Here is a 19,645-nt window from a genome sequence, read left to right on the forward strand (position 1 = left end):
CACTCCACTATCTGCTCTGGTTCCCAAGCAAAGGTATATAATCCTGCAAATATATGGGTAAATAACTCCATATCATTTAACATTAACCTGCTTTGGTTAGACAAGCAATCTGAATAAAACTGGTAAAAAAACAAGTTTAGAATTGATAAAATGGTTCCAAATGGACAAAATCCCCAACACTTTGAATAATGTCCTGCAAAGTCTAAGGAAAAACTCTTTAATAAACTATTAGGTGCCACCATGAGGTACAGTTAGGGAGTATCAAGATGAGTATCTTAATAAGAGTGAGCATATCTCATCTAGAATCTTTAAATCTGTCGACATTAGGATGTAATGTAATTACTTCCTAACAAATAGACCACAGTCTGTCCGGGTTGGTAGCAGAATGTCGAGTACTGTCACACTGAGCACTGGCGCACCTCAAGGCTGTGTGCTCAGCCCATCCCTGTTCACACTATTCACCAACAACTGCAATGCCAGATCCAGCTCCAACAGTCATCAACTTTGCAAATGACAAGAAAGTAGTGGTCACATACGCAATAACAATGTGCCGCACTACAGAGAAGAGGTGGGAAATCTTGTGCTTATGGAGTGAGAATAACAACCTGAGGCCTCAAATTTGGATAAGACAAAGATGATGATTATGGATTTCAAGAGGACAAGGGATGACCATCCTCCACTAAACATTAATAACTCTGTAGTGTAGAGAGCACCAAGTTCATTGGAGTCCACTTCATTATTGACCTATCCTGGAAACACAGCATCTCCTCAATTGTCAGGAAGGTGCAAAAGTGACTGCACTTCCTGAGAATACTGGGGTGGGAAAGGCTATCAGCCACCATCCTGTCAACTTTCTACAGGAGTTCTATTGAATACTGTATAACAGCATGGTATGGATGATGCAGAGCATTGGTTTGGAGGTCAATCCACAGGACCATAAGAGCAGCAGAGATGATCACTGGAGTCAACCCCCACCCCCCCCACCCCCAACCTTGATGTGATCTACCAGGATCGCTGTCTGAAGAGGGCTCTCAAAATTGTTAAGCACCCCTACTTCCCTGCTCATAGCATCTTCCAGATGTACCCATTGGGATAGGGGAAAGAGATACAGAAGTATCAGGGCCAGAACCACCAGGCTGAAAAACAACTTTTTCCCACTGGCAGTGAGACTGCTGAATGACTGATAGACTGTTCATACAAACTTGTTACAATCCTCTGAGAAATTATTGTTATGTAATAATATTTATTTATTTTTATATAAGTACCTCATACAAATCGCTTGTAAATATGTGTGCTATGTCTATATATGTGTTTCCCTTGAATCCCTTTCTATGGCATGAACCTATGGCATTGTGAAGAAAGCATGTCAACGCCTCTACTTCCTCAGGAGTTTGCGGAGGTTTGGTATGACACCAGAAACCTTGGCAAATTTCAACAGAGGTGTGGTGGAAACTATGCTGGTAGGTGGACACCAATACCCCTGAACATAAAGCCCTCCAAAAGGTAGTGGATACAGCTCAGGACATCACAGGCAAAACCCTCCCCACTATTGAGTACATCTACAGGGAACGCTGCTGTCGGAGGACAGCAGCAATCAGCAAAGACCCACAGCACTCAGCACACGCTCTGTTCTTGCTGCTGTCACAGGACTCTCACCACCAGGTTCAGGAACAGCTGCTACCCCTCCACCATCAGACTCCTCAACAACAAAGTCAATCAGAGACTCATTTAAGGTCTCTTACTTGTGTACTTTATTGATTTTCTTTTTGTTCTCTCTGTATTCATTTTTTAAAAAAAACATTCGTTATCTGTTTACATGTTTATTTTTTGCACCACCAGTGATAATTCTGCCGTGTTTACAGGAAAAAGGAATATCAGGGTTGTATGTGATGTTATGCTTGTACTCTGACAATAAATCTAAATCTATCCATGTGCCTGTTTAAAAGCCTCTTAAATGCCATAATTGTACCTGGCAGCTTGTTCCAAATACCCACCATCCTCTGTAAGAACAAGATGCCCTCTGGTCCATTTTAAAATCTTACCCCTCATATGAACCTGGGGTTAAACAGGAAAGTCTGCAAACAATATGATTGTAGTATAATATAAAAAAGTGCTGGAGATCCTCAGCATCTATTGGATGCAAAGGGATAAAACCTGACCCGAGCCCAAGCCCGTCACCAAGGTCTGAGCCTCACATAAACTTAAGCCCTCTAGTTTTGAATTCTCCAACTCTGAGAAAAATAGATTGTGACCGTTCACATATCTATCCCCCTCAACTGCCTATGCTCCATGGAAAATAGCCTCTCTTTGCAACTTACACCCACCAGTCCTGGTATCAGTCTTGTGAATTTTTTCTGCACCCTTTCCAGCTTAATGATATACAGTAAAACTCTGATTATCTGAAATCAGATTATCCAAAATCCTCATGTATCCAGAAGTTTTTTGGACTCAGAAGTGATATTTGTTCGCCTCTGAAAAATTTTGGGTAACTGAGGATATCTGAAACAATCAGAAATCCTCAGTTATCCTAAATTTTTCAGAGCCGAACTGACCTCACGGGTTGAAAAAAAATTCACCCGATGTGAAATTAGAACAACGATTGTCCTCGTTTCAGGTAACTCCCTCCCCTCTCTCTTTCCATTTCTTCTTTATCTACCCCTATTGACTTTTCTCTCCAACTCTCCTTCTCAAACTGTGTAACACTGTCTCCCAGCTGCAAGCGGTTGGAAGAATCCCTTGTCCTGGCATCATCAAAGAGAGTGGCCTCCTGAGCAGGAGCGGGACCTTGGGCTCCCAGGCAGGAGTGGAACCTTGGTGGAGAGGTGTTGGTGATTGGCAGTGGCGATTGGGAGGGAGAGTGTGCGCAGTCGAAGACTGGATCTGTGTCGGTCTCCAACATCGAGAACCAGGTGACAAAGCTGAAACAGCCCCCACTGGAACAAGCCCATGGGCAGTCAGGAGCCCGCCGACTCACTAGTGAGTGTTCCACCAGCCCGGGAAGCCTCCCCAAAAATTGGTGGCAATGGTGGGAATGTGTTTGAGATTGGTGGTGGCCAGCATTTTTTTTGGTTAAAATTAAACATTGTTTTAATGCTTAAAAAGCATTCTTTTGTTGTTTAAACATTGATACAAGTGATTTTCTGTTGCTACTGAGCTGTTTTTAAAAAATTTCAATTTTTGTAAAATCTTCAATCATCTGAAATAGGTCTGGTCCCGACCATTTCAGATAATTGGAGTTGTACTGTACTTCCTCCAGTTGTGCAACAAGTGTACACAATACCTCAAGTGAGGTCTCAACAACGACTTGTAACATGATGTCCCAATTCCTGAACTTAATGCCAAATGTCTTCTTTACCACCCTGTCTGTGTCACAACTTTCACTATGTACCTATACCTCTAAGTCTCTCTGTTCTATAACATTCTCCAGGGTGTCCATGCAAATTCTGAACCATTGTTATTTAACTCTCTCATCTAGTCTGTGAGGCAATATTGTGGATTGTCACCTGAAGCACAGAACGATTTTTGTAAAAGAGTAGAGAGAAATGGCTACATCATAAACACAGTACTGACTCACTGCATCACCACTGCTGATTTTTTTGTGAGGTTCTAATTACAACAAAGTGAATGGAACCTTCCCAGTTTGCTAACTACTCTATTTTTGTTCTTGTTAGTAATATTTTTAGAAAGCAATTTCCTCAACAGAAGCTATCATGCCAATATATAAATAAAATTAGGATTATGATCTACAGTTTAAAATTACTAAATTGAGATCCTTTTCTTGAAAATCCTTTGGTCTTACAATCAGAAATATTGTGCAGAAATGCAGCTGATATTTACCTATGAGCACCAGAGCCGCAAGTAGTACAACAAATATTCCAAAGTACATTCCCACCCTGAATATGGTCCATGCAGGGGCTGGCTGTAAACAAAGAGAGAAACAATAAGGCTCTGACAAGATAGGGAAAAACATTCAGAATAATACTGTATTATATTTTATTAATTGAGAGGTAATTCCAGATGTTCCAAACAGTAGTCTTGCTCCTTTTAGGAAGCACAAGGCACATGCTATATCGATGTGATGTATCAAGAATTTACATAACAGGAAGCACTGACCTCTTACTATACTTTTGACATCAATGAGATACTTCTAATGTCTTCTTTAAACTATGCTTTTAAATATTGTACTGAGATGGGATTACATTAGTAGTGGAAACCCAGCACAACTCCACAGTCTCTTCAGCAAATAACACAAAATACTTTCAAAGACATTACCATGAACATGTACAGATCTTCAACCAGCATTTCATCTCCCATGCAGCACAGTCAAACAGACCACGTTTGACTGCTGGAGTGGGATAGAGAACTGAAGTAGCAGGAAACTCATGGTCAACCCTGCGAACTAAGTCCAAATGTTTCAAAGTGGTCAGCCAAGCTGCATTTAGTTTATTAAATGTAGAGGACACCACATTCCGAACACCAAATGCAGTACACAAGATTGATAGAAGTGCAAATGAACCTGAACATTTTGCTGCATTCCATTTTAAATCTCTTTTTTTTTTAAAAAAAACTTTATTTAAAATTTTATGACATGAATAAAATAAAAATTACATTTAAAGAAATAATAAAAAATAAGATAATAAAAATTAGAATACTACATCATTAAACTACACAAATTAACCCCGCCAATAATTATAACACAACATTAATCGTCTTATTTAAAATTAGTCCAACCCTCGCCCCAAAATAAAGAGTGAAGAATTAATTAACAATGTTGTAAATAAAATAGAAAAAACCCCACTTACAAAAAGGATAAAACTTAACAAAAAAAATTACTAACAACAAAAAAATATCAATACTAAAATAATACCCTTAAACATATATTTAAATCAAACATAATACATGTATTTAACAAATGAAATCCACTTTAAAAGTTCAAATATTAAAATCATATATCAACCACATATCTGTTATTCAAAAAAAATCATAATTAATAATACATAAATACAGAATTTCCATTAATACCAAGTTTCCTTTATAATTCATCGAGAGAACAAAAACATCCCTTAGAAAAACAATCAGATAAACTTTTTATTCCCTTCCCCTCCCCTTATATAAAAAAAGAAAAAAAAAAGAAAAAGTTCAAACTCTTATAAAATTCTCCATATTCTTCATTTATAACATCTTCAAAATTTTCTATAGAAAATAACTTAATTTTATTAAACTCTTCTCCCTCAATGGGAGTTTTCTTATTTTTCTTCTTATCACCTTTCCCCTCATCTTCCTCTTCATCTAATTCAACATCCTCAATTTTTGACTTATTATCTTCTGTGACATCATCCTCTTAAAAAAGAAAGAAAAAAGAAACACCCCCCCAAAAAAGAGAGAAAAAAAGGAGAGAAAAAAACCCCTCCTAATTCCCTCTCAATTACAATCAGAAAACAAAAAGAGTTAAAAAAAATTATTTATTAAAAAAAAATTAAAAAAAACCTTCACTTCTTAACCTGAAAATTAAAAAGAAAAAAAAAGGTCGGAGGTCACGACTACCTCCTCCTGTTTAAACCGCCCAAAGCGGTAACTCCCCCAAAATATTGGGTGTGAGATAACTCACAGGTAGCTGATAACTTCTGGAAACTAGTGCCCACCCAGTTCCCTCTCCCAACTCCCATTTTATTAAACTATCATCATTATTTAAACTATTTAAACTCTTCTCAAAAAAAAAAGATTTATTTTTTTAAATCAACGTTACCACTTTGGTCACCATTGCTTCCATTTCTTTTAAAAATCTGGATGCCACCTTACATCTCTACTCTCTTTAGAGACCTTGAAGGACTACATCGTTCCTAAAACTGCATGATTGGTAAAGACTGAGCAAAGTCCATAGCCTCTTTAGGATTGTCAAAGAACTTTGGCTGATTTCCATCCTGAAAAATCTTCAGTACCGCAGGATACCTGAATGTTGCCTTATGTCTTTTTTTCCACAACCGTTCTTTCACAGAATTAAATTCGCGTCGTTGAAACATAATTTCTTGACTCAAATCTTGATAGAAGAAAACAGGATTATTCTGAACCATCAAAGGAGATCAATTTTGCTGGGCATTTCTAATAGCCGTACGTAAAATTGTCTCTCTGTCACAATAGTTTAAACAACGGATCAAAACAGGTCTTGGATTCTGTCCTGAAAAAGATTTTCTTCTTAAAACTCTATGAGCACATTCCAGTATTAAACCTTCAGGGAATTTATCCTGTCCTAACACTCGTGGAATCCATTCAGTAAAAAATTTTCTTGGATCTGGTCCTTCTATGCCTTCTGGCAAACCAACAATTTTCATGTTGTTCCGTCTAGATTGATTCTCCAAATAATCAACCTTTTTTGCTAAATTTTATTTTGGATCTGCAATGTTTCAATTATTCTATTTTCATCTTGCAGTTGATCCTGTGGATCGACTAAACCTTTTTTTAAAACTTTATTTAAAATTTTATGACATGAATAAAATAAAAATTACATTTAAAGAAATAATAAAAAATAAGATAATAAAAATTAGAATACTACATCATTAAACTACACAAATTAACCCCCCAATAATTATAACACAACATTAATCATCTAATTTAAAATTAGTCCAACCCTCCCCCCCAAAATAAAGAGTGAAGAATTAATTAACAATGTTGTAAATAAAATAGAAAAAACCCCACTTACAAAAAGGATAAAACTTAACAAAAAAAATTACTAACAACAAAAAAATATCAATACTAAAATAATACCCTTAAACATATATTTAAATCAAACATAATACATGTATTTAACAAATGAAATCCACTTTAAAACTAAGTTCAAATATTAAAATCATATATCAACCACATATCTGTTATTCAAAAAAAATCATAATTAATAATACATAAATACAGAATTTCCATTAATACCAAGTTTCCTTTATAATTCATCGAGAGAACAAAAACATCCCTTAGAAAAACAATCAGATAAACTTTTTATTCCCTTCCCCTCCCCTTATATAAAAAAAGAAAAAAAAAGAAAAAAGTTCAAACTCTTATAAAATTCTCCATATTCTTCATTTATAACATCTTCAAAATACTCTATCGAAATTAACTTAATTTTATTAAACTCTTCTCCCTCAATGTATTTGTACTTAATTTTCTTCTTTTTCTTCTTATCACCTTTCCCCTCATCTTCCTCTTCATCTAATTCAATATCCTCAATTTTTGACTTATTATCTTCTGTGACATCATCCTCTTGAAAAAGAAAGAAAAAAGAGAAAACCCCCCCCCCCAAAAAAAGAGAAAAATAGGAGAGAAAAAAAACCCTCCTAATTCCCTCTCAATTACAATCAGAAAACAAAGAGTTAAAAAAAATTATTTATTAAAAAAAATAATAAAAAAACCTTCACTTCTTAACCCAAAAATTAAAAAGAAAAAAAAAAGGTCGGAGGTCACAACTACCTCCTCCTGTTTAAACCGCCCAAAGCGGTAACTCCCCCAAAATATTGGGTGTGAGATAACTCACAGGTAGCTGATAACTTCTGGAAACTAGTGCACACCCAGTTCCCTCTCCCAACTCCCATTTCATTAAACTATCATCATTATTTAAACTATTTAAACTCTTCTCAAAAAAAAGATAAAAGATTAATTTTTTTTAAATCAACGTTACCACTTCGGTCACCATTGCTTCCATTTCTTTTAAAAAACTGGATCCCACCTTACATCTCTACTCTCTTTAGAGACCTTGAAGGACTACATCGTTCCTAAAACTGCATGATTGGTAAAGACTGAGCAAAGTCCATAGCCTCTTTAGGATTGTCAAAGAACTTTGGCTAATTTCCATCCTAAAAAATCTTCAGTACTGCAGAATACCTGAATGTTCCCTTATGTCTTTTTTTCCCACAACTGTTTTTTCACAGAATTAAATTCGCGTCGTTGAAACATAATTTCTTGACTCAAATCTTGATAGAAGAAAACAGGATTATTCTGAACCATCAAAGGAGATCTATTTTGCTGGGCATTTCTAATAGCCATACGTAAAATTGTCTCTCTGTCACAATAGTTTAAACAACGGATCAAAACAGATCTTGGATTCTGTCCTGAAAAAGATTTTCTTCTTAAAACTCTATAAGCACGTTCCAGTATTAAACCTTCAGGGAATTTATCCTGTCCTAACACTCGTGGAATCCATTCAGTAAAAAATTTTCTTGGATCTGGTCCTTCTATGCCTTCTGGCAAACCAACAATTTTCATGTTGTTCCGTCTAGATTGATTCTCCAAATAATCAACCTTTTTTGCTAAATTTTATTTTGGATCTGCAATGTTTCAATTATTCTATTTTCATCTTGCAGTTGATCCTGTGCATCGACTAAACCTTTTTTTAAAACTTTATTTAAAATTTTATGACATGAATAAAATAAAAATTACATTTAAAGAAATAATAAAAAATAAGATAATAAAAATTAGAATACTACATCATTAAACTACACAAATTAACCCCCCAATAATTATAACACAACATTAATCATCTAATTTAAAATTAGTCCAACCCTCCCCCCAAAATAAAGAGTGAAGAATTAATTAACAATATTGTAAATAAAATAGAAAAAAACCCACTTACAAAAAAAGGATAAAACTTAACAACAACAAAAATTACTAACAACAAAAAAATATCAATACTAAAATAATACCCTTAAACATATATTTAAATCAAACATAATACATGTATTTAACAAATGAAATCCACTTTAAAACTAAGTTCAAATATTAAAATCATATATCAACCACATATCTGTTATTCAAAAAAATCATAATTAATAATACATAAATACAGAATTTCCATTAATACCAAGTTTCCTTTATAATTCATCGAGAGAACAAAAACATCCCTTAGAAAAACAATCAGATAAACTTTTTATTCCCTTCCCCTCCCCTTATATAAAAAAAGAAAAAAAAAAGAAAAAAGTTCAAACTCTTATAAAATTCTCCATATTCTTCATTTATAACATCTTCAAAATACTCTATCGAAATTAACTTAATTTTATTAAACTCTTCTCCCTCAATGTATTTGTACTTAATTTTCTTCTTTTTCTTCTTATCACCTTTCCCCTCATCTTCCTCTTCATCTAATTCAATATCCTCAATTTTTGACTTATTATCTTCTGTGACATCATCCTCTTAAAAAAGAAAGAAAAAAGAGAAAAACCCCCCCCCAAAAAAAGAGAAAAATAGGAGAGAAAAAAAACCCTCCTAATTCCCTCTCAATTACAATCAGAAAACAAAGAGTTAAAAAAAATTATTTATTAAAAAAAATAATAAAAAAACCTTCACTTCTTAACCCAAAAATTAAAAAGAAAAAAAAAAGGTCGGAGGTCACAACTACCTCCTCCTGTTTAAACCGCCCAAAGCGGTAACTCCCCCAAAATATTGGGTGTGAGATAACTCACAGGTAGCTGATAACTTCTGGAAACTAGTGCACACCCAGTTCCCTCTCCCAACTCCCATTTCATTAAACTATCATCATTATTTAAACTATTTAAACTCTTCTCAAAAAAAAGATAAAAGATTAATTTTTTTTAAATCAACGTTACCACTTCGGTCACCTGCTTCCATTTCTTTTAAAAAACTGGATCCCACCTTACATCTCTACTCTCTTTAGAGACCTTGAAGGACTACATCGTTCCTAAAACTGCATGATTGGTAAAGACTGAGCAAAGTCCATAGCCTCTTTAGGATTGTCAAAGAACTTTGGCTAATTTCCATCCTAAAAAATCTTCAGTACTGCAGAATACCTGAATGTTCCCTTATGTCTTTTTTTCCCACAACTGTTTTTTCACAGAATTAAATTCGCGTCGTTGAAACATAATTTCTTGACTCAAATCTTGATAGAAGAAAACAGGATTATTCTGAACCATCAAAGGAGATCTATTTTGCTGGGCATTTCTAATAGCCATACGTAAAATTGTCTCTCTGTCACAATAGTTTAAACAACGGATCAAAACAGATCTTGGATTCTGTCCTGAAAAAGATTTTCTTCTTAAAACTCTATAAGCACGTTCCAGTATTAAACCTTCAGGGAATTTATCCTGTCCTAACACTCATGGAATCCATTCAGTAAAAAATTTTCTTGGATCTGGTCCTTCTATGCCTTCTGGCAAACCAACAATTTTCACGTTGTTCCGTCTAGATTGATTCTCCAAATAATCAACCTTTTTTGCTAAATTTTTATTTTGGATCTGCAATGTTTCAATTATTCTATTTTCATCTTGCAGTTGATCCTGTGCATCGACTAAACCTTGATCACACATTTCAAATCTTTCAATGGTTTCATAATAAAAGCTCCATTAATGACTTCCACCATCGCATTAATCTTGGAAATAAACAGGTTCACAAAATTAGCTAAGTGACTCGATACAGAATATATCTTATCTTCAAGATCCTTAACAGACATTTCAACAGAAGTAGATTCAGGCATAATGGGGTCTTGCTGTTCTTTAGAAACCACGGGATCTTCTGTCCCTTCCCTTAATTTAGTATCTTTTCAAGCAGTTTGACTTCGTATAAAAATCCCTCTCAAAGTCCCCCCAGCAATGCCAGGAGACTGAAGATCAGGGTTATCTTTAAGCCAAATCTCTTTAATCATCTTCACTGAATCGATGTCTGGAAAAACCGTTGTAATTGAAGATGCATTTTGCAGCACCACCACTATAGCAGTCGAATGACAACTCTTTAACTCTCCAGCTGGTGGCGCCCCAGCTGATTCAACTGTCAAAGCCTCAGCAACAACAGTGGCCACCGTGAGAAACACTGGCACCCGTCCAGCCCCTTGTTCTGAAAGCTGTTGAGTGCGACCTTCAGAGAGCCTCGCCGGCTTAAAACGAAGCTTCAATGCCGAACTCTGCACGTCCTCCTCTGGATCCATTCTACGTTGAGTCCTGGCTTCTTGTAAACAAGTAGGCTCAGACAATTTTGGAAAATGTAGTTTTTTTTACAGTCTGTTGATATTTTCTTTTACCTTTTTTTGCATATAAACCATTAGGCACTAATCCAACACCTCTTATTATTTATAAACTTTTAAAAGAACTTTAACGGGCACTTAAAGACAAAACAATAAATCAGAGTCAGGAGAGGTCTGGAAGGCACGTCTGTTCCCTACGCCATCTTGCCATGCCCCCCGCATCGACTAAGCCTTGATCACACATTTCAAATCTTTCAATAAACAGGTTCACAAAATTAGCTAAGTGATTCGATACAGAATATATCTTATCTTCAAGATCCTTAACAGACATTCCAACAGAAGTAGATTCAGGCATAATGGGGTCTTGCTATTCCTTAAAGACCACGGGATCTTCTGTCCCTTCCCTTAATTTAGTATCTTTTCTAGCAGTTTGACTTTGTATAAAAATCCCTCTCAAAGTCCCCCCAGCAATGCCAGGAGACTGAAGATCAGGGTTATCTTTAAGTCAAATCTCTTTAATCATCTTCACTGAATCGATGTCTAGAAAAACCGTTGTAATTGAAAATGCATTTTGCAGCGCCACCACTGTAGCAGTCGAACGACAGCTCTTTAACTCTCCAGCTAGTGGCGCCCCAGCTGATTCAACTGTCAAAGTCTCAGTAACAGCACTCACAGTGGCCATTGTATGAAATACTGGCATCCGTCCAGCTCTTTGGTCTGAAAGCTGTTGAATGCGACCTTCAGAGAGCCTCACCGGCTTAAAACGGAGTTTCAATGCCGAACTCTGTACGTCTTCCTCTGGATCCATTCTACGCTGAGTCCTGGCTTCTTGTAAACAAGTCGGCTCAGATAATTTCGGAAAATGTAGATTTTTAACAGTCTGTTGATGTTTTCTTTTACCTTTTTTTTTGCATATAAACCATTAGGTATTAATCCAGCACCTCTTATTATTTATAAACTTTTAAAAGAACTTTAACGGGCACTTAAAGACAAAACAATAAATCAGAGTCAGGAGAGGCCTGGAAGGCACGTCTGTTCCCTAAGCCATCTTGCCACGCCCCCCAATTTTAAATCTCTATGGTACTTCATTCTGACCTGGCTATGGCTTATTGCACTGTTACAATGAGGTCCAACATCAGGTAAAAAGAATAGTACCTCATCTTTCACCAAGGTTGGTTGCAGATTTCTGAATCGTATTCTATTTATATTAGGACATCGATATCATTGCTCACTTCTTTGTATTAGCACAACTTCGCTTGCTGGCCCGGTTTTCCTTGTGTTCTCACCCTTTTAACTGTCTTAATTTCATAGCTTTTACATTCTTTTGTTCAGATTCTTTTTAAACCATTAATCACATCACCTCATTTATAATTTATCCCCATGGCAATCTCACTTAATTCCTCTGTCCTTTCTATCTCCAACATTCCCTCATCATTTTCCATTCCACTTGAAATTGAATTGCTTTCCCTTTTTCTTTATTCTGATAAATGTGTTCATTCTTTTCCACTTTTCATTGCTGCTGTCTTATTTACTTTGCATTTCCAGGATTTCTGTTTTTGTTTGAGTCCTTTATCTGCAGTTATTTGATTTTAATAGAAAAAATACTGATTAAAAGGTTAAATGTGAATAAAGCTTGGGTGCTGTCAATCCACTTGCCAATGGTGCAAGGATTCTGAAAGCCCCATTGTCTCTAATATCATTGCTGCTGATGAAGAATTCAAAACATTTTCTTGATTCCGTTGATACAGCTCACAAGATGAGTAACTGGCTAGTATAACTCTGGGGAGGGCAGATGAAGCCTCATTATATCTACAGCAGATCTAGGATTCTTCAAATTATACTCTAGTTAGACCACACTTGGAATATTGTGTTCAGTTCTGGTCATCTCATTACAGGAAGGATGGAGAAGCTAATGGAGAGGGTGCAGAGGAGGTTTACCAGGATAATGCCTGTTTTTTTTAATAGAATTGTGGGCCTTCTGAATGCATTGTCAGGGGTGGTGATCGATGCTGTACAATAGGCACATGGATACAAAAAAATTAGAGGGTTGTTGGTGCAAGGTAGTGAAGGTTTAGTTTGTTGAGTAGGTTTCTATCAATTGGCACAACATTATGAGCCAAACGTCCTGTACAGAGCTGTAATATTCTATGTCAAGTTCTATGTTAAATACTTTAAATTGAAAGTGTGCCATTCTCCAGCAACAGGAAAAATTGAGGTTGCATTTGCACAGCACCTTTCAAATCAAAACATAGCAAAGCTCTTTGAAGCCATTAAGGAAGTTTTGAACCCCAATCATTGATTTATTGTGAGATTCATCAGCCATGTTAATGTAAGCAGGATCTGCTTATAGCTGATTTGCTGTGACTATCTCCAAGAAGAATGTCACAAAGTGTATTGAGGATAATCTAGTATGGGGTATTGGATTGGGGGAAATATCGGTAGAACATTGCCAGTAGAACATTTTTGTTTTTTCTCCCTGCAAAGTTGTCTTTTAAAACTTGTTGGTTCAGCATATACTGTTCCAATCATCCATCGCTGATCTGCACTGATATCTAATACAATATACCAATAATTATATATTTTTTTTAAATTGTACAAGAGAATCTGCAGATGCTCAGGTCCAATGCAATACACAAACATGTTGGAGAAACTCAGCAAAGCAGGTCATGCTGCATCGAGAGGAAGTAAAGGGTAACCAATGTTTCAGACTTGGGCCCTTCATCAGGAATAATAATTGTTTTTTTTTAATTGTTAATCAGATGACAAAGCCATCATTTACAGTTCATTCCTGGATGCCTAAAAGAGTGGTGCGCTAGCTTTTAAATGGGAGGAAATGGCAATTATATCAATCTTGGTCAGACACGGTAAGGATTTCATCTCCCAAAAGCACAAATCAGCCAGATGGATTTTCCAACAATCCATAATAGCAGACCTTGGTTGTTCAGCTGCAGAACTGGTATATGGCACCAGACTGACTCTGCCTGGCAAATTTTTTTATTCATGTATAGTAACTGTGCTATATGATCCATCCATTTATGTCAATTGCCCATGGGAAAGTATGTGATTGGTCAGATCAACCCCTACGTGACATATGTCACCTGCATTGTTTGTGCCGGATGATTTACAACACTACACTTAAGTGTTCATTCGACATGACACTGCTGACCACTTCAGCCTGTTTACAATGGCCCTTATGAGTGTGATCCGACAAAAAAGGAAGGCTGACTGCGTCTCCATTGGCCATGTGAAGCCAGCGTCTATCGAAGGTCCACTTTTTCTGTCATTGCCAACACCAAAGAAACAGCTGGACCCCTGCCAGTCGAATTATCCACTCATCCCTTCCAGTACCAGACTAAATCAGGCTGAAATGTCAGCCCTCCAGACAGTCTTGTAGCAGGTCAGATCCAAAGTCACTTCTTTGCACAGCTCGGGGTGTGTGGGGTGGGGTGGTGTGGAGTGTTGTGGTTGTGTTCATACGTGAGTCGGAAGAAGAGCCAGTCGCCGCTGGTGACATATCTGGGACGGCGCATGAGAGAACTAACACACATGCACAGGGCAGAACAGGGAGTGTGAACAGAGTGATGGACCACACACACACATGTGCAGGGTCACAGGAGGAGGAGATTAGAAGCATCGCGGTCACCTGCATGGCAGAGAGCCAATGATAATGGCGGGGGGGGGGGGGGCTTTGGTGAGATGTTTTATGAGAAGAAAAGTTGTGTTGTAAGAGAAGAAGAAGGTCAATACCATTTTTGTTCAGAAGAACGAGTGAATATTCTTTTAATTGTGTGTACATATCATACTAATGACTTGGTTGTGTAGGGTGTTTAATGATTCTGTATTTCTTGGAACTTTGCCATGAACATTTTATAAAGCATAAATTTTGTTAATTCCTAAGAAAGATAAGGACCCTTTCATTTGTGCTTCCTCTATCGTTGTTGAATGTTGATTCCAAAATTCTTCCAAAGATTTTATTTTTCAGATTGGAAAATAGTCTTCCTCAGATAATTTCTGTGTTTATAAAGAATCGTTATTCATATTTTAATATCTGTAAGTTAATGAATATTATTTACTCTCCATCGATTACAATTCCGGAATGTATAGTATTGTTAAATGCAGAAAAGGCTTTCAATAGAGTGGAATGGAAATATGAGTTTGAAATTTTGAAAAGATTTAATTTTGGTCCTGGTTTTATTTCATGGATTAATTTGATCTAACGTGCTCCTATTGCTGCAGTAATTACTAATAATAAAAAATCCTCTTTTTAAATTTGTTTTGAGGAACTACACAGTTATCCATTGTCCTTTATTCTTTAACCTAGCCTTGGAACCTTTAGCAATAGCACTTCATGTCTCCAGTGATATTCAGGGAATTAACAAAGGAGACATAATTCATAAGCTATCTTTAAATGTAGATGACCTTTTAGTATATATTTCAGATCCCAAGAAATCTATTCCTTCAATGCTGTCTTTGCTTTCCAAATTCAGTATTTTTTCAGGATATGAAATGAATCTCCACAAGAGTGAAGAATTTCCAATGAATATGCATATACCTATCTATGAGTATATACCTTTTTAGAGTGGTTAAAGAAACTTTACATATCTTGGGGTTAAGATAATTTAAAAAATTAAAGATTTAAACAAATTAAATTTTTTTCTAGATAGTCTCCATTGGCCATAATTAGAACATAAAATTATCAAGATGATAATTTTACCCAAATCATTGAATATATTTCAAGCAGTTCCAGTTTTTAATCCTAAATCATTTTTTGACAATATTGACTCTAACATTTTCTCATATATATATATTTATAGGGAATAATAAGAATGCTAGGTTGAGTAAATTTCATTTGCAGTCATTAAAGAAAGATGGTGGTATGGCTTTACCTGCTCTTAGATGTTATTATTGGACAGTTAATAGTGGATATATTATTTTCTGGGTATATAATCCTGACAAACCTGAACACCCTCATTAGACAGATTTGGAATTGAAATCTGTACAGAGATATTCATTAGCTGCCTTATTGGGAGCTGCTCTTCCTTTTACTATTTCTATAATTAGTAGATATACCTTTAACCCAATACTTAAACATACATTATAGATTTGGTTTCAACTTTGCAAATGCCTTGATTTAAATTTTTTTAGTTCATCTAGTACTATTTACCTTAACTTTTTTTTCATCGTCTATAATGGATCAAGCCTTTTCTTTTTGGAAAAGCAAAGGAAGTGCCTATTTTTAAAATCTGTTTATAGATGGTTGTTTAAAGTCTTTTGATACAATATCTAACGAATGTAATATACCTAAGTCACATTTTTTTAGATATTTCCAAGTTAGAATTTTTTTGAATAAGAAATTATCTAACTTTCCTATATCATCTGATTTGGTTGATAATCTTTTTCATTTGAATCTTTCCCATAAGGGTTTAATAGGTAATATTTACAAAGTTGGGAATTGGAACTTCTCCCAGAGGAACTTTGGGAAAAGATTTTTGGAATGGATAATACCTCTTCATTATGTACCCGACACGCATTGATTCAGTTTAAAGTGGTACATTGGGTTCATATGTCGCAAAGTAAATTTGCCCATATCTTTCCTAATGTTCGTCCTACTTGTGATGTATGTAAATCACAAGTGGCCACACTAATGCATATGTTTTGGTCTTGCTCTGTATTGGACAGATATTTTCAAGATTGTCAATTGTACTAGATATTAGATTGCAACCTAATCCATTGACTGCTATTTTTGGAATTATAGTTCGAGGGGTGGGTTGAGTTCCCACCTCTGCCATTACTACACTGTTGGCCAGAGAGGCATTTTATTTAAATATAAAGATCCTAATTCACCTACTTTGATGCAATGGTTTTCTCAAGTGATGTCATGTTTAAGTTTAGAAAAAATTAGAAGCTGCACTTTTGATATCTCTGTTAAGTTTGAAGAGACTTGGCATCCTTTTATAAACTATTTTCATATGAATTAATTTGTGGTACTTCCGCTGGCGACCAGATGCTGTGAAGACGTGGTTGTGAGCTCCATTATCTTTCTTAACCAAACTTTCTGAAATGTATCTTTACAATGGATACGGATACTAGAAAATCTCTCATGCTGAAGAAAGGAGTCAAAATTCCTAAAATACCAAAAGTTCTTCGACTCAAAGGAATGGCAGAGAGGGAAGAATCAGAGCTCACACAGGAATAATTGGAACCTGAACAAGGCACCCCTTTGATGCTGAGTATGGTCTCTAAAATTATTTCAAAACAGTCTGTGGATATAAAAAAGGCTTTATTTTTAAAGCCAAATAGATTGGGAAGAAGTTAGACCCAGTTCTGGAATCAATACCTCCTTTTGAACAATGTTTGACTACTCTGGAATTAGATTGGTCTGCTTTAAATGAATGGCTGGATAAGCTTGAATAACAAAATAAGATGCTGACTGCTGACAATAACAAGTTAAAACAATGTGTAATTAATCTAGAAACTCAGAGTCGTAGCAATAACATTCACATTTTAGGTTTGAAGGAAGGGATTGAGAAGGACAAACTGCCTTTAAAATTTTTCACAAGCTTACTTGCAGTCTTTTTTGGAGAAGAAGCTGTTGGAAAAGAGTGTGCTTGAAAGAGCACACCATTCCCTCTCAAAACCAAAGATACCTCAGGATCCCCCAGATCCATTATTATTCGGTTTCATCATTTTCAGAAGAAAAATAATTTTGAGGTTGGCCCACTCAAAAAAGATTTAACTTATCAAGAAAACACATATTAATTTCCTAGAAGATTACTGCCCAGAAATTGTTGCACTCTGCAAAGTTTACAACGAAGTAATGTCAGAACTATACAGGAAAGGTTTAAAACCTACCCTTCTTTATCCGGTGAGACTCAAAATAGGGTGTGGAAACCTAAAGATCTTCTTGAGTTTACTAGAAGAAGGATGGGTTTTTCTTAAAAGTGAGACCCTGGGACTGTCAACTGATGCTCTATGATGAACGAATTGAATGGTTAATTGTGGAAACAACTCTATTTTTCCTCCTGTGTTTACTAGTTTAATGAAAACATTGTTTAACATGATGGAAGTTATTGAGAAATGGTTTTGTTTCAAGCATTAAATAATTTTACATAATTTGAACGTTACTGACCTTTAGTATCAGTCCAGATTTTCATAATTCTTAAACTTTGTCTTTTCTGTGCATGTGCTTAGTGTTCTCTATTAATCAGATGAGTTTTACTCGCTATACTGGTTTATAAAGGGGACTGTTGGAAAAGATAACTAAAGATCATCAGTTGGTTTGTTTGAATTTGCTTTTTCACTTTACTTATCCACCTACGGCTCCTAGAACGCTTCCACCAGCGTTGTCTCCGCTCCATCCTCAACATCCATTGGAGCGCTTTCATCCCTAACGTCGAAGTACTCGAGATGGCAGAGGTCGACAGCATCGAGTCCACGCTGCTGAAGATCCAGCTGCGCTGGATGGGTCACGTCTCCAAAATGGAGGACCATCGCCTTCCCAAGATCGTGTTATATGGCGAGCTCTCCACTGGCCACCGTGACAGAGGTGCACCAAAGAAAAGGTACAAGGACTGCCTAAAGAAATCTCTTGGTGCCTGCCACATTGACCACCGCCAGTGGGCTGATAACGCCTCAAACCGTGCATCTTGGCGCCTCACAGTTTGGCGGGCAGCAACCTCCTTTGAAGAAGACCGCAGAGCCCACCTCACTGACAAAAGGCAAAGGAGGAAAAACCCAACACCCAACCCCAACCAACCAATTTTCCCCTGCAACCGCTGCAACCGTGTCTGCCTGTCCCGCATCAGACTTGTCAGCCACAAACGAGCCTGCAGCTGACGTGGACTTTTTACCCCCTCCATAAATCTTCGTCCGCGAAGCCAAGCCAAAGAATGTATATAAATGTTACCTTTTAAACTGAAATTAAACAGGACATTTTACGGTATAAATGGCAATTGTGCCAAAATGCGCACTAGAAGACTGGAATGCTATTTAAATCTCACTTATGTGCTATCAGTGTTTTGGCTAACTTTCTTATCCTTACCTTTGGGATTATCTATATTATACCATTTGATTAATTAGGGGCAGAAAAATCAACAGTGAAGTCAAAGACGGTTTCATTAGATTTTTTTTGAGCTGGTCACTATTTTTTCATGTGACCTTCATGTAAGTGTGGGTTAGGGGGTTCATTTGGGTTTGTATGGAAATGGTTTCATTCAATAATTTACTCCTTTCTGTTTTGTAGTGTGGTAGAGGTTCCGGACTGCGGCCTCGGTGGTGAAGAGGAAGCATGCCCCAGTGATTTCATCTAGTTTGATATATCTTAAAATACATTATTAAAGATGGCACCTATTAAAATTATCTCATGGAACGTGAAGGGGCTTAATGGAGCCATAAAGTGTAGAATGATTTTAGTGCAAAATAAGCATTTAAAGCCAGATATTACGTAGTTCCAAGAAACATATATCTAAAAGACAGATAAAGACAGACCAATGTTTAAATGGAACTTCTGAAGCCAAAATTAGGAGCATTTCCATTTTAATCAACAAAATGTATCATTTATACTATATAATAGTATAATGGATAAAATGGGGTGTTATTATTCTTACTGGGATACTACAGAATAAACTAATGGTTTTAGCCAATTTTTATGCTCCAAATGTGGATGACCCAACATTTTTTGAAAACGTTTTTGAT

At 36.2% G+C, this 19,645-nt stretch overlaps 1 protein-coding gene across 10 annotated transcripts in view; it reads right to left on the reverse strand.

The window, feature by feature from the left end:
- The window catches only part of LOC138763443 (xenotropic and polytropic retrovirus receptor 1 homolog), a 379,170-nt gene that overhangs the window by 97,813 nt on the left and 261,712 nt on the right, over nt 1-19,645 (reverse strand). For all 10 annotated transcript variants that reach the window (XM_069937590.1, XM_069937587.1, XM_069937588.1 and 7 more), the window contains one exon: nt 3,838-3,919. In XM_069937590.1, the coding sequence (XP_069793691.1) occupies nt 3,838-3,919 (82 nt within the window). The remainder of the gene's footprint in view (nt 1-3,837; nt 3,920-19,645) is intronic.

Source organism: Narcine bancroftii, chromosome 5 (assembly GCF_036971445.1).
Source record: "Narcine bancroftii isolate sNarBan1 chromosome 5, sNarBan1.hap1, whole genome shotgun sequence".
NCBI lineage: Eukaryota > Metazoa > Chordata > Chondrichthyes > Torpediniformes > Narcinidae > Narcine > Narcine bancroftii.